Source organism: Rhinoraja longicauda, chromosome 24, assembly GCF_053455715.1.
Source record: "Rhinoraja longicauda isolate Sanriku21f chromosome 24, sRhiLon1.1, whole genome shotgun sequence".
Taxonomy (NCBI): domain Eukaryota; kingdom Metazoa; phylum Chordata; class Chondrichthyes; order Rajiformes; family Arhynchobatidae; genus Rhinoraja; species Rhinoraja longicauda.
In genome coordinates, this window is record NC_135976.1 from 12,867,640 (window position 1) to 12,882,785 (window position 15,146).

A 15,146-nucleotide genomic window follows, 5' to 3' on the forward strand; every position below is an offset into this window, starting at 1 on the left:
TTGTTGGGGGGAAGAAAGAACTACTTTCAAACGTAGATGGTAGCGTCGTAGATTTATGTCTTATTTTTAAAAGCAAGTTGCACTGGTAATTTGTTTTATCATTAGTTATGTCAAACTGATTTTTTTTCCCATTTTGAATCTAAGTGGCAAAATACTTTGGCGTTATAGTTATTTACAATGAAGGGGTTGGGTGAAATTAAGGGTTTCTTCCAATAAGTACATTTTTGAGCTTTTTACACATTTTAAAACTCTTATTAATACAGGGAGCAAAAACAGCCCCATGTTATTCCAATTGTCTCTGAATTGATTTCTAGTTGGCATTAGTTTCAGAAACCCAGGTAGAACCACATTTTGGTATTTGTAGTTTAGAAAGTGGGGCGGGGTGAAGGGGTGAATGGATAAGACTTTGTCTCGAGTATTGGGGATCGGTAAGACTTTGGCTTGCAATTAATGTAGTTTGTGTGCAGGAGCCAAAGGCAAATAGGACTTCCTTTCCAGATAGGCACAAAATGCTGGAGTAACTCAGCTGGTCGGGCAGAATCTGAAGAAAGGAATAGATTTTAGGTCAAAAAACTTCATCAGACTGAGTCGGGGAGGGGGATAGAATTAGAGGTATGAAAAGGTTTGGAACAATCCTGCCCCCTCCCCCCCCCCCCCCCCCCCCCGAACTCTCTGTCTGATGGGTTTTGATCCAAAACATGAACTATTCCTTTTGTCCAGAGATTTTACCTGATCTTTTAATTTATTAAGTCTACCAAATGTGTACTTGTGTAAAATACTTGCTTTCCTACATAAAAACTAACATACAGCTGCCTCAACACCTGTTAAGTTAGCAACTTATCAATTTGTTTTCATGTAGTTTCCAAAGGGAAGCTAACAAAGGTCTCACTTGGCGGCACGGTAGCGCAACGGTAGAGTTGCTGCTTTACAGCGAATGCAGCACCGGAGACTCGGGTTCGATCCTGACTACGGGTGCTGTACTGGAAGGAGTTTGTACGTTCTCCCCGTGACCTTGTCCCTAGTGTGTGTAGGATAGTGTTAATGTGCGGGGATTGCTGGGCGACGCGGACTTGGTGGGCCGAAAAGGCCTGTTTCCGCGCTGTATCTGAAATATGAAAATATAAAAAAATAGATCTGTTCTTGTCAATGTGAAGTTTTTAAACCACTCTTGTGTGGAACACATTTTTGTTTCTTCCCTATGAAACCTCTCTGTACAACGGGTCTCGGGGGCCCAGTTATGCAGGAGATACTCGTCCAATTAATTTTTTTTGTTTGGTTTTGAAGAAAAATATTTAACAAAATTCCAAATGGATGTTTTTTTTGTCTCAATCATGGTGTGTATTTGCTGCCGACAGCTGGTTAGATTATCTGCTGAGTTTGTTCCGGTATGTAAACATAATACTAGGAATCTATTAGCATGGGTTTGGGAGGGAGATTATAACACTAAGGCCTGAAGTGTGATCCACCCATCTAGTTTATTCTTGACAGACGACGTACAATCTTTGTCACGACGCAGAGTTCTTTACGGGTGAGGTGATTTGAATTTTATCCAGTATTCAATCACTGTGGTCGAGTACTCTATACATAACACAACTTCAGTTTCTCCTTTGGCTAATGCACTCATGCACAGAGACCGCTGGGTACACTGACTTAATGGAAGTGAAATTGCATTTAACTGACCTCAATAAGTTCAAGTCATAGGAGCAAAATTGGGCCGTTTGGCCCATCAAATCTACGCCATTCAATCATGGCTGTTCTCTTTCCCTTTCAACCCCATTCTCCTGCCTTCTACGCATAACACCTGACACCCACACTAATCAAGAACCTATCAATCTCCACCTTTAAAATATCCATTGACTTGGCCTCCAGTGGCAATGGATTCCACAGATTAACCACCCTCTAAGTAAAAGTCGTCCTCTTATTTCTAAAGGTCCGTTCTTTTATTCTGAGGCTATGGCCTCTGGTTCTAGACTCTCCCACTAGTGGAAACGTCCTCTCCACATTCACTTTCTCCATGCCTTTCTCTCTTGGGCAAGTTTCAATGAGGTGACCACCTCATTCTTCCAAACTGCAGTGAGTAGAGGCCCAGTGCCGTCAAATGCTCATCATCCCTGGGATCATTCTCGTAAACCTCCTCTGGACCCTCTCCAACACCACACCAGCACATCCTTCCAAGACGCTGGGCCCAAAAAGTTCAGTAAAGTAACATGTTCGATTGTTATGGATGTGCTGTACTTGATATTTCAGAAGGTATTTGATAAAATGATGCTTCATAGGTAAATGCTGAAAATCAAAGCTCGTGGTAATGTAGGCGTGGATAGAAGATTGCTTGGCTAATGGAAAACAGAAGGCATAATAAGTCTTTTCTGGTTGGCAAGACGAACTGCTGCAAATATAGTTTCAGTTGTTAAAATCTCTGCCAAGTGGACAAAGGCTTGGGCCTGTAATACATTGCCCAAAATCAACTGGATTGTCCAGGAGTTGGCAGTGACAACTCCAGGGAGGAAATCTTTTTCCACACAGTAAGTTGCTGTGCCTTTGCTGTTTACTGAACATTCTGAGCTCCAAGACTTCAAAGGTTACGAGGGAAAGACAGGAGAATGGGGTTGAGAGGGGGGAGGGGGGGAAATATGTCAGCCATGATCGCACAGCGGAGCAGACTCGATGGGCTGAATGGCTTGGCTTTGGTCCTTTGTCTTGTGACACCACATCTATACCTCTGGTGTCCATCATTCTAATGCACGAGCCCGCACGGATTGCTAATGGTCTATTCCCTTTCCCCATCATGAGGGAATATTTGCTCCAAAGCAAACGAATGGCTCAGTAGTTAGCATTGCTTCCTTATCAGACCTCTTACTTGCAGAGTGTAGCTTTGAGCCTGCTGCACAACTTGTGTCCTCAAGGCTGATTCTCAACTGCTTAATGCTTTGGATCTATTCTGGCATGTTTGAGATTTTTCCATTGGAACTGTAGTATCTGTGCACCATTGCTTGCATTTGTTGCGAGCACAGGACACGAGCCTTGGCATCTGCCATATGGTACAGTGGCATGGCAGTAGAGTTGCTGTCTTGCAACACTGGAGACCCCGGGTTCAATTCTGGCGATGGGTGCTGTCTGTAGGGAGTTTGTACATTCTCCCTGTAACCACACATGTTTTTTCCACGTGCTTTCATTCCTCCCACATTCCAAATATGTGCACGTTTGTAGGTTAATTTGGCTTCTGTTGCTCGTGTGCAGGATCATGTTGGCAATAGACAACAGACAATAGGTGCAGGAGGATGCCATTCGGCCCTTCGAGCCAGCACCGCCATTCAATGTGATCATGGCTGATCATTCTCAATCAGTACCCCATTCCTGCTTTCTCCCCATACCCCCTGACTCCGCTATCCTTAAGAGCTCTATCTAGCTCTCTCTTGAATGTATTCAGAGAATTGGCCTCCACTGCCCTCTGAGGCAGAGAATTCCACAGATTCACAACTCTTTGACTAAAAAAGTTTTTCCTCATCTCTGTTCTAAATGGCCTACCCCTTATTCTCAAACTGTGGCCCCTGGTTCTGGACTCCCCCAACATTGGGAACATGTTTCGTGCCTCTAACATGTCCAACCCCTTAATAATCTTGTACATTTCGATAAGATCCCCTCTCATCCTTCTAAATTCCAGTGTATACAAACCTAGTCGCTCCAGTCTTTCAACATATAACAGTCCCGCCATTCCAGGAATTAACCTAGTAAACCTACGCTGCACGCCCTCAATAGCAAGAATATCCTTCCTCAAATTTGGAGACCAAAACTGCACACAGTACTCCAGGTGCGGTCTCACTAGGGCCCTGTACATCTGCAGAAGGACCTCTTTGCTCCTATACTCAACTCCTCTTGTTATGAAGGCCAACATTCCATTGGCTTTCTTCACTGCCTGCTGTACCTGCATGCTTCCTTTCAGTGACTGATGCACTAAGACACCCAGATCACGTTGTACGTCCCCTTTTCCTAACTTGACACCATTCAAATAATAATCTGCCTTCCTATTCTTACCACCAAAGTGGATAACCTCACACTTATCCACATTAAACTGCATCTGCCATGCATCCGCCCACTCCCACAACCTGTCCAAGTCATCCTGCAACCTCATAGCATCTTCCTCACAGTTCACACTGCCACCTAGCTTTGTATCATCGGCAAATTTGCTAATGGTACTTTTAATCCCTTCATCCAAGTCATTGATGTATATTGTAAATAGCTGCGGTCCCAACACCGAGCCTTGCGTTACCCCACTAGTCACTGCCTGCCATTCTGAAAGGGACCCATCTATCCCCACTCTTTGCTTTCTGTCTGTCAACCAACTTTCTATCCCTACCTCCAATACCATGTGCTCTAATTTTGCTCACCAATCTCCTATGTGGGACCTTGTCGAAGTCTTTCTGAAAGTCGAGGTACACCACATCCACCGGCTCTCCCCTGTCAATTTTCCTAGTTACATCCTCAAAAATTCCAGTAGCTTAGTCAAGCACGATTTCCCCTTCGTAAATCCATGCTGACTCGGAACGACCCTGTTACTGCTATCCAAATGCTCCGCAATTTCGTCTTTTACAATTGACATTGGCTCTGTGGGCCAAAGGGTTTGTTTGCACACTGTATCACTAAAGTAAACATGCCATTGAGATAATATTTCCATTCAGAAGCTTCGTACTTGATAAGCTTTTGTAAGGACTCCTCGGATAAATCAAAGCATAAGTGCAGTGATGAATGACAAGAGCATGGTGCATGACAATGTAAGTTTGGACTTGAGATACAGCACCGAAACTGACCTTGTGACCCACCAAGTCCGTGCCAACCAGCGACCACTGTGTGCACTAGCACTATCCTACACTAGGAACCATTTACCATTTTACCAAAGCCAATTAATGTACAAACCCATACATCTTTGGTGTGTGGGAGGAAACCAGAGCACCTGGAGAAAACCCACCTGGTCATGGAAAACATACGAACTCCACACACACAGCACCCATAGTCTAAATCGAACCTGGGTCTCTGGTGCTGCATGGCAGTAACTATCGCTGTGCAGCTGAAGTTGATAGCCTCTGAGCAATAGACAATAGGTGCAGGAGTAGGCCATTCGGCCCTTCCAGTCAGCACTGCCGTTCACTGTAATCGTGGCTGATCATCCACAATCAGTACCCTGTTCCTGCCTTCTTCCTATATCCCTTGACTCTGCTATCTTTAAGAGCTCTATCTGACTCTCTTGAAAGCATCCAGAGAATCGGCCTCCACTGCCTTCTGAGGCAGAGAATTCCACAGATTCACAACTCTCTGGATGAATGTTTTTCCTCATCTCTGTTATAAATGGCCTACCCCTTAGGTGGCCCCTGGTTCTGTACTCCCCCAACATCGGGAACTAAAGCTAAGAGAATTAAAAAGCACCTCATGCCATTGAAACCTAATTAAGATCAAAGTCCTGATTTTATTTGTTGTGTAGCATTTGGTGCATGATGATCCATCTCATTTAATGATCTGGCTTTTGAAGAAATTCGTAAAATCTTGATTAAAGCTGCTGTGCCTGGCAACGACAGTGTGGGTTGTGGCTTCATTAATTCACCATCTCACCAAGATTTTATCTTTCTTTGAATTTGACAGTGCAAAATAGGGCAGTGTGTCATGAGTGGAGTTTGAACCTAATCCAATCTGTTTGTATCTATTTTAAGTTTTCTGTGTAAACTGAATGTTGAATAGTTTGGTTTATTTTTCATATCCCTTCATATCATATCATATCATATACATACAGCCGGAAACAGGCCTTTTCGGCCCTCCAAGTCCGTGCCGCCCAGTGATCCCCGTACATTAACATTATCCTACACCCACTAGGGACAATTTTTACATTTACCCAGCCAATTAACCTACATACCTGTACGTCTTTGGAGTGTGGGAGGAAACCGAAGATCTCGGAGTAAACCCACGCAGGTCACGGGGAGAACGTACAAACTCCTTACAGTGCAGCACCCGTAGTCAGGATTCTACCTGAGTCTCCGGCGCTGCATTCGCTGTAAAGCAGCAACTCTACCGCTGTGCTACCGTGCCGCCCTATGGCCTGCTTAATTTTAATATTATATCTTAATTTTCATTAGATTGTGAACTTTCAGAATAAGATCTCCACAATGTTTGGCATGCTACTTTATTTTAGTATTAGAAGTGTAGCATGGAAACAGGCCCTTCGGCCCACCGAGTCCACACTCACCAACAATCACTCCATAAACTATTTCTATCCTGCATGCTAGGGACAATTTACAGAAGTCACGGCGCAGCGTTTTCAGCGCCATAGACCCGGGTTCGATTCTGACTACGGGTGCTGTCTTTACAGAGTTTATATGTTCTACCCGTGATCACGTGGGTTTTTCTCCGATCTTTGGTTTCCTCCCACGCTCCAAAGACATGCAGGCATGTGTGTAAATTGGCTTGGTAAATGTAAAACTTGACTAGTGTGTGTGTAGGATAGTGTTAATGCGCAGGGACCGCTGGTTGGCACGGACCCAATGGGCCGAAGGACCTGTTTCCGCACTATCTCTAAATGGAACTAAGCCTGAAGGCCAAAGGCAATATGTTTATGTTCATAAGTCATAAGACAAAATGGGGCCATTCAGCCCGTTGAGTCTACTCCGCTATTCAATCATAGCTGATCTATCTTTGCCCCTCGGCCCCATTCTCCTGCTTTCTCCCCATAACCTTTGACCCCCTTACCAATCAAGAATCTGTCAATCTCTGCTTTGAAAATACCCACTGACTTGGCCTTCACACCCATCTGTGGCAATGAATTACACAGATTCACCATCCTCTGGTTAAATACATACTTCCTCATCTCCTTTCTAAAGGTTTGGCTCATTCTTGTTTCAACAACTTGCAGCACTGTCATTCTGTTTTGAGATTCACAGGACCACATGTAATGGATACAGTTGTTTTGCCCAGAGTTGCATTTGAGAATCCTTACAGATGCCTCTAATTGTTTAATACTTTTGTCATGGATCATAGTATTTGTGGTTAAACCATAAAAATGCCTTGCCTGAGGCAAACTCTTCGCTGATTGTCTGTCTTCTCCCTGCTCTGCATGTCAAGAAGTCATTTGTAAACTGCTTCATAACACCATTCCAGAAAGTGCAGGACATTTCTAAAGAGTTGAAATTGTGTCTTGAAGTCTGTGTTGCATTGATAAAGTCCATTGTAACTTAAGTTCTCAACACCAGATTGTTATTATCCTCGTCTCCTTTTTAATGGAGATATTATCCATATTATCCATCATCAATTCTCCATATTAATAAACTTGCAGTTCACTTGTAGACTAATCAAGTTTTATCCCTGTTGACTTCTTTATTTAGTATGCAAATAACTCAATCTCTTATCACCCTTGAGTGTTGACTTGCATCCACTTTAAGCACCGGATACAAATGTTTTCTTTTTGCAAAACTAATAACTCCTTCTAAATGCAATAGCTATGCAACTACATGTACAACATCACTGATAAAATGCAATTACTTATTCTGATTGTTACCAAGTCAAAGTAACTCTCAATGGCATGGTTCATTCATCTCGTGACCTGAGGCCACAGAGATGAAAGTAGTTTATAAAGCATTGGTCAAAACGTACTTGGGCAAGTAGAGTGGGACAGCAGAAGAGTTGCTGCCTTAGTGCCACTGACCTAGATTAAATCCTGACTACTGGTGTTGTCTGTACAGAGTACGTTCATCCTGTGACCATGTGACCTTGAATGCTCTGGTTTCCTCCCACATTCCAAAGACGTGCAGGCTTGTCGGTTAATTGGCTTCTGTAAATTGTCCTTGTGTGGAGGATAGAAAAAATGTACGCTTGATTGCTGATTGGCTAAATATCCTTTTAGTTTAGAAACTGGAGAAAGCAATAACGTTAAAACCTTGGCAAATCTCCACTACCTTGTGGCCCAAGCTTGGCCGATCGGCCAAAGCTTGCTGGCAAAAAGTACCTGTATTGTTCATTGTTATTGTAAATCATCCAACAACTTATGATAAGGTGGAGATGCCTCTGAGTAGCTAATTGCCACAAGTTTCTAATTTGTTTGCAATGCCCTACAGCTAACACTGCAAAAACAGTACGCGTTTGAGTTTGAAGACATTGACTTTGCACACTAATTATTCATGCTCTTGAACTCTGCATCTGCAGGGCTGATGCCAAAAACATGAAGAAAACAGTTTCTAACAGAAACCCGTACTGCTCAAATTGTGCAGGTCAGAAACATGGAAACCTTCTTTTAGCTGGCAATTGTTCTTTGAAATTTTAAAGTCCATTATTTTTCCTATTTAGTCTTGGTCTCTATTAAACCTTTAACGCCCCTCTTTTCTGTGTCTGATTGGAAAAGTATTCACCAGATTAATTCTTGGTTGCTCCTTTTTTCTTGTCCACACAGATCGATTAATACTGGACTAACAGCCTTCCATTTGATATATCTTGTAGGCACCACATTATGTACAATTATCCAATGGTCACACTTGCAGCAATTTGCACTGCAATGTCATTTGAGTTTGACTAACAGGGCATAATAGAAACATAGAAAGTGCAGGAGTAGGCATTTGGCCCTTTGAGCCAGCACTGCCATTCAATATGATCATGGCTGATCATCTTAAATCAGTACCCTGTTCCTGCTTTTTCCCCATATCCTTTGATTCCATTAGCCCTAAGAGCTATATCTAACTCTTGAATACATCCAGTGAGTTGGCCTCCACTGCCTTCTGTGGCAGAGAATTCCACAGGTTCACAACTCTGAGTGAAAATTTTATGCTTCTATAAGATCCCCTCTCATCCTAAATTCCAGTGAATATAAACCCAGTTGATCCATCCTTTCATCATATGTCAGTCCCACCATCCTGAGAATTAACCTGGTAAACTTGTGCTGCACTCCCTCAATAGCAAGAATGTATTTTCTCAAATTAGGGGACCAAAACTGCACACAATACTCCATGTGTGGTCTCACCAGAGCCCTGTACAACTGCAATAGGACCTCTTTGCACCTAGACTCAAATCCTCTCGCTATGAAGGCCAGCGTGCCATTTGCTTTCTTCACTGCCTACTATACCTGCATGCTTACTTTCAGTGCCTGATGTACAAGGACACCAAGGTCTCATTGCACCTCTTTTCCTAATCTGACATCTTTCAGATAATAATCTGCCTTGTTCTTGGCACCAAAGTCAATAACCTCACATTTATCTACATGCATCTGCCCACTCCCCCAACTTATCCAAGTCGCCCTGCATCCTCCTCTGGATGCTCACACTGCCATCCAATTTTGTCATCTGCAAACTTTGAGATGTGAATGCAGTAGTGCCTCTTTCATTGAGTACCCTCTCCAGCTTCGAGTCTCTGGCTCTGATGTCTATATCCATGGCCAAATCTGATTTTTGTGGAGGCCCACGATCAACATGTTTGCAACAAGAAATCGTGGGATTTTCATCGGTCTCGTCTCAGCCCAAAGTACCTCAGTTACATGCATTATGGAATAGATCATCATTGCCTTCCATGTCAACCAATGTTGCCTTGTTCCTTTGGGGATAAATGATGCTATACGGGATCATGTGGGAAATTTTGGTCATTCCCTGGAAGAGCTGGTAGAGCACTTTTTTCTTGGGACAGTATTGCAGTAACAATTTTTTTAAATTATTGCCCATGAACAACTATTGAAGCCTTCAGGAAGAAATGCTCTGGACAAAGATAATTGCTGTGAAATGGTTAAGTTTACTTTATTGTCACACATACGAAAAGCTTTTGTTGCATGTTACCCAGGAGAGAAAGGGAGGGGGGAAGTAGGAGTGAGAGGGAGTGGGACTCTGGCACCTGGTAACCCAGGTGGGCTTCCATCCAAGTATTAACCAGGTCTGAACCTGCTTAGCTTCTGAGATCAGGTGTTTTCAGGCTATTTGAGGAAGGATATTCTTGCTATTGAGGGCGTGCAGCGTAGGTTTACTAGGTTAATTCCTGGAATGGCGTGACTATCATATGTTGAAAGACTGGAGCGACTAGGCTTGTATACACTGGAATTTAGAAGGACGAGAGGAGATCTTATCGAAACGTATAAGATTATTAAGGGGTTGGACACGTTAGAGGCAGGAAACATGTTCCCAATGTTGGGGGAGTCCAGAACAAGGGGCCACAGTTTAAGAATAAGGGGTAGGTCATTTAGAACAGAGATGAGGAAAAACTTTTTCAGTCAGAGAGTTGTGAATCTGTGGAATTCTCTGCCTCAGAAGGCAGTGGAGGCCAATTCTCTGAATGCATTCAAGAGAGAGCTGGATAGAGCTCTTAAGGATAGCAGAGTCGGGGTATGGGGAGAAGGCAGGAACGGGGTACTGATTGAGAATGATCAACCATGATCACATTGAATGGCGGTGCTGGCTCGAAGGGCCGAATGGCATCCTCCTGCACCTATTGTCTATTGTCTATAGTGTGGCCATAGGCATGAGTTTATATAGAGCATGTTAACTTTTACACAGCACAGGCTGCCTGACCAGCTGAGTATTCCTAGAAATGAGTCTTGTTCCAGGTTTCCAGCTATGGTCCTTCAACATGCTGGGGTTTCTGATTTGCCTCCACCCCCATTGTGGTCCATGGAACTGATGCACTACAATACTGAGAACTACATTCTGCGCTCTGTATCTTCCCCTTTGCTCCATCTATTGTACTTGAGAGTTTGAGTATTTATATCAGAATCGGAATAACCTTTATTGTCATCCAAAAAAAACAGTCTTTTGGATGAAATTCCGTTACCCACAGAAAACAAAGCTTCTTGCTGTACCTCGGTACACATGAAATTAATAAACCTGAACATAAAACGGTACGGTACGGTAGCGCAGCGGTAGAGTTGCTGCTTTACAGCGAATGCAGCGCCGGAGACTCAGGTTCGATCCTGACTACGGGTGCTGCACTGTAAGGAGTTTGTACGTTCTCCCCGTGACCTGCGTGGGTTTTCTCCGAGATCTTCGGTTTCCTCCGTAGGTTAATTGGCTGGGTAAATGTAAAAATTGTCCCTAGTGGGTGTAGGATAGTGTTAATGTACGGGGATCGCTGGGCGGCACGGACTTGGAGGGCCGGAAAGGCCTGTTTCCGGCTGTGTATATATATATGATGATGATGATGATAAAACCTGTTTGAATGTTTGAAGTAATGCTGGTGTTCTTCATTGTAGAATGCCTAACTTTGGAGGAGGAAACATGTGTGGCGTCTGTGAAAAGACCGTCTACTTTGCCGAGGAGGTGCAGTGTGATGGGAAGTACTTCCACAAGTCGTGTTTCCGATGCAGTAAGTAATCTGCAAAACTTAACTTTGCTATCTATATACCCAAGTCAGTGATAACTGTCAGTCTTGCAAACCCTTTATGGCCGTTTCTCCGTTTCCTTTGTGTTACAAAATTAAACATCTTGGGAGTAATAATCAAACGTGCAAATATTCAGTTTGTGTACTTAAAATTAAGCCTTCATTTATAAGGTAATGCCTGTTTTTTTCAGTTTCCAAGTTCTGTAGATGGTCCTTGCAGGTAATGCAGATAATTCTGCACTATTCCTAATTACATTTAGTTAGTAGTTTATTGTCACGCATATGCCTGGACATATCTGAATTATATATATATTTTATTTCCTCTCCACCTCCTCACTGTCCCCTGAATCACTGATTCCCACAAATATTTTGGCCAGAGAACAGGATTGTGCTTTGGTGTTCCAAAGCAATGTGTACAAAGGAGCTACAGATGTTGGTTTAAACTGAAGATACAAAGCTGGAGTAACTCAGCTTGTCAGACAGCATCTCTGGAGAAAAGGAATAGGTGACATTTTAGGTTGGGTCTGAAGAAGGGTCTCGACCCGAAATATCACCTATTCCTTTTCTCTAGAGATGCTGTCTGACCCACTGAGTTACTCCAACTTTTTGTGTAGCCCCATAGCAATGTCTCTCCTTCCAAGCCAGTATCTTGGAAGTTAGTGGCAACATTTGGCTGAAACTCAGTTTCACACCTTAGGCTAAATTCAAAGTATCTAGTCACATTTGCCAATTCTGAGTGGGAGACTGCTGATTATTTGAAATAAACCCAGGAATTAAAATGTGGATACTTTCTTTCTCTCTTGTGTGAGCGTACATTTTTCTTTAGCCTGTAATGGCAGATATGTAAAGGGAACAACATATCTTGGACTGGTCACAGCTAATGTTATCAAAGGAATAGAAAAGTGTGTAGTAACTCAAGATAGACAGAAAAGGCTGGAGTAGCTCACCAGGTCAGGCAACATCTCTGGAGAACATGGATGGGCGACATTTTGGGTTGGAACCCTTCAGACTGAAAGTAGAGGTGGGGGGGAAATAAACTGGAGACACGGAAAGGCCAGAACAAGTCAGGGCTGGCAACAGATGAACTCAAGAAGGGTGGGGCTCATAAAGGGCCTTTGTTGGCTGGGGAAGGTGTAACAGCAAGAGGGATACAAGGATGCAACCAGTGGAACTGTTAGGATGTCTTGGGTAGGGGGCGGGGAGTGGAGGGAATGCTGGTGTTACTTGAAATGAGAGAAATCAATGTTCATACTGTTGGGTTGTAAACTGCCCAAGCAAAATGAGCTACTCATTTGACCTGAGGAGTGCAAAACATGCCCTTGACTCTTGCCTTTCAAGAAACTACTGTTTCAAACCATTTTTCTCCCCTTATTTGGCAGTATTTGTATTGCTTAAAATTGCCCACATCAAAATGATCACCAAAGCATTCTTGTGTACTGATGTTATGAGCCACTGCTGTTTACATTACATCACTGAAACCAGTTGACTGATGCATGAGTGTTCATTTCCTGTACTTATCTCGACGTTTGAAAGGAATCCGCTGACTCTATTACCAAGGTCTTTGTTGTAAATTAAGACCAGATGAGCATTTTGTAAATTTATAGTATAGGATTCTTACTTTGTCCATTTTATGGTGCAATGCCATAGATCCTCAAATGTCCCTTTCCCTCCATTCATTAGTGTTAGACTAGACCATGCCTGTAATGAAGGTTAAACTAGGTTTTGGCAAATTTATTTTGTAAATGGCTGTAAATATCCAATTATTCTACATATCTGACAGAATGGGATGTTCAGTTTAGAAATATAGTGGAAATAGGCCCTTCGCCGACCAGCGATTCCTGTACACTAGCACTATTCGACACACGAGGGACAATGTTTATCTTTTTTACCAAAGCCAATAATTCTACAAACCTGTGTCTTTGGAATGTGGGTGGACACCCTCCCATGCGGTCACGGGAAGAATGATAAACTGCACAGACAGCACCTGTAGTCGGGATCGAACCTGGCTCTCTGGTGCTGTGAGGCAGCAACCCTTCTGCTGCGTCACCTTTACCGCCCTAAGAAATTGTAGGGGTAAGGAGTTTTTAGTCCTTTTCTATGCTGTTTTCTCACTGCTCCATCAAATAGGCCCTTGATTCTTAAAGCAGTTTAGTGATCTGCATTACTTATTGTGATCATAGTGCTGGGGCGATCGCTGGTTGATCTGGACTAGGTGGACTGAAGGGCCTGTTTCCACACTGCTTCTGAAGTCTAAAGATACTGGAGTATAACTTTTCAGCCTGTGAGCCTGGTTAATTTGAAGGGAGCAAAAAGGAAATGGGGCACCAGTGAACCAAATAAAGAACCTCTGGGATTTCCAAGTAACTGGATAATGAATTTTCTGCATTTTGCTGTCCTAGACTTGTTCCTCCAGTGCAGTGAAAGGGTTGCCTGCTTAACTGGCATGGCATTATCTATTAATTGCAAACATCCTCCATCTGAATTGAATTGGTGAAACTTGTTCCAGCATACTTGCAGGATTTAAAAGAAAAGTATTTGGCAACCAAACCAATCCAACACAGCTGGGAAGGAGTTTATTATCACATACCACAGTATTTGACTGAAATAGTAGGAATTCGAAGACTTTGGCTGTCAACTTGTACCATTCCTATGTTGGAATAGGGCCCTTGCTCGGAAGGTCAAAGGGTGTGATGCATGGAGTCGCTCAAGCATTCTGGCGGACAAGCAAGCCTCTGGCATACATATCGCACACGCAACATGTACGTCCCGCTGAGTTACTCCAGCATTCTGTCTACCTTCGGTTTAAACCAGCATCTGCACTTCTTTCCTACACTTTGTCTGTTCCACTGCAAAATCTCCCTGATGTATGTTTGCTTTGAAGAAGATCTCCTCCTCTCTCTGAGAGTTCAGCACCATCCTCTCTCACTGCTCCCCACCCGTGATTCTGCTATATTATTACAGTACTTCATTTATAGTCTTTTATGCCTTGGCAATTCAATTGTTCATCTAGCCCTTGTCTAATGTCTCTCTGCCAATGACCAACATTCTAACCTCCATGGGGGTCAGGCCCTGCAGGAAAGTCTCTCCCATTTTCATTAGATCTTGCTATGTCTAATTGCCGAAACTTGTCTTCTACAAGAATGAGGAAGTGTTGTGGATTATACTGGGGTGGTGAGATTGACATGGTTCAACAGGCAGTGTTTGCATGTTTTGGTATGTAGCGTGAGGTTTGCAGCTGTACTAAGTTTATCGGGATGAGGTTAAGCAGCCTGATGTGATTAAGCACTAATTATGTGGTGCCATTCACAAAGATTTTTGGTTGGGACTGAGGTGTTGCAAGTTTAGTGGCGATTTTGGCTTCAGAGTCTCTGGCAGAATTCTGGCAAGAAAACTGCGACAATTCAACAGCTACTGGGACCAAAGATGGTCCCGCGCTACTGACAGCCATAGTGAGTGCTTGCCTCCAGTACACCGCTTGTTCTCCAGAAGGCGTTGCCTGGCAACAGTAGGGTTCATGGCCTTGCCGGCTGTGCCAGAGCCCTATAAAGAACCTTCAGACTCAAGTGGTAATCTTCAGTTTAAACCATTGTCTGCAGTTCCTTCTTGCACAAAGAACCTCAGATGCTAGTTACTGAGCACACATTACAGGCTGAAGTAACTCAGCATGCCAGGTAACATCTGTGGAGAACATGGATAGGTGAGGTTTTTTGGGTTGTGACAGTTGTCTCCTATGTTGTTGGGGTTGGATTAATAGCCACTCTTATCCATAATAGTTGTGCTAGGCGAGAATATATTTTATCCTCGCTCATAGAAATATTTGAATCCAC

At 43.3% G+C, this 15,146-nt stretch overlaps 2 protein-coding genes across 3 annotated transcripts in view; one reads left to right on the top strand and one right to left on the bottom strand.

Moving 5' to 3' along the window:
- Positions 1–15,146, bottom strand: part of LOC144605429 (neuron navigator 1-like) — a 602,839-nt gene that overhangs the window by 559,378 nt on the left and 28,315 nt on the right. The gene's annotated exons all lie outside the window — the stretch shown is intronic.
- The window catches only part of LOC144605428 (cysteine and glycine-rich protein 1-like), a 37,176-nt gene that overhangs the window by 10,649 nt on the left and 11,381 nt on the right, over positions 1–15,146 (top strand). For both annotated transcript variants that reach the window (XM_078420668.1, XM_078420669.1), the window contains exon 2: positions 11,192–11,304. In XM_078420668.1, the coding sequence (XP_078276794.1) occupies positions 11,193–11,304 (112 nt within the window). In that variant the 5' untranslated portion in view covers position 11,192. The remainder of the gene's footprint in view (positions 1–11,191; positions 11,305–15,146) is intronic.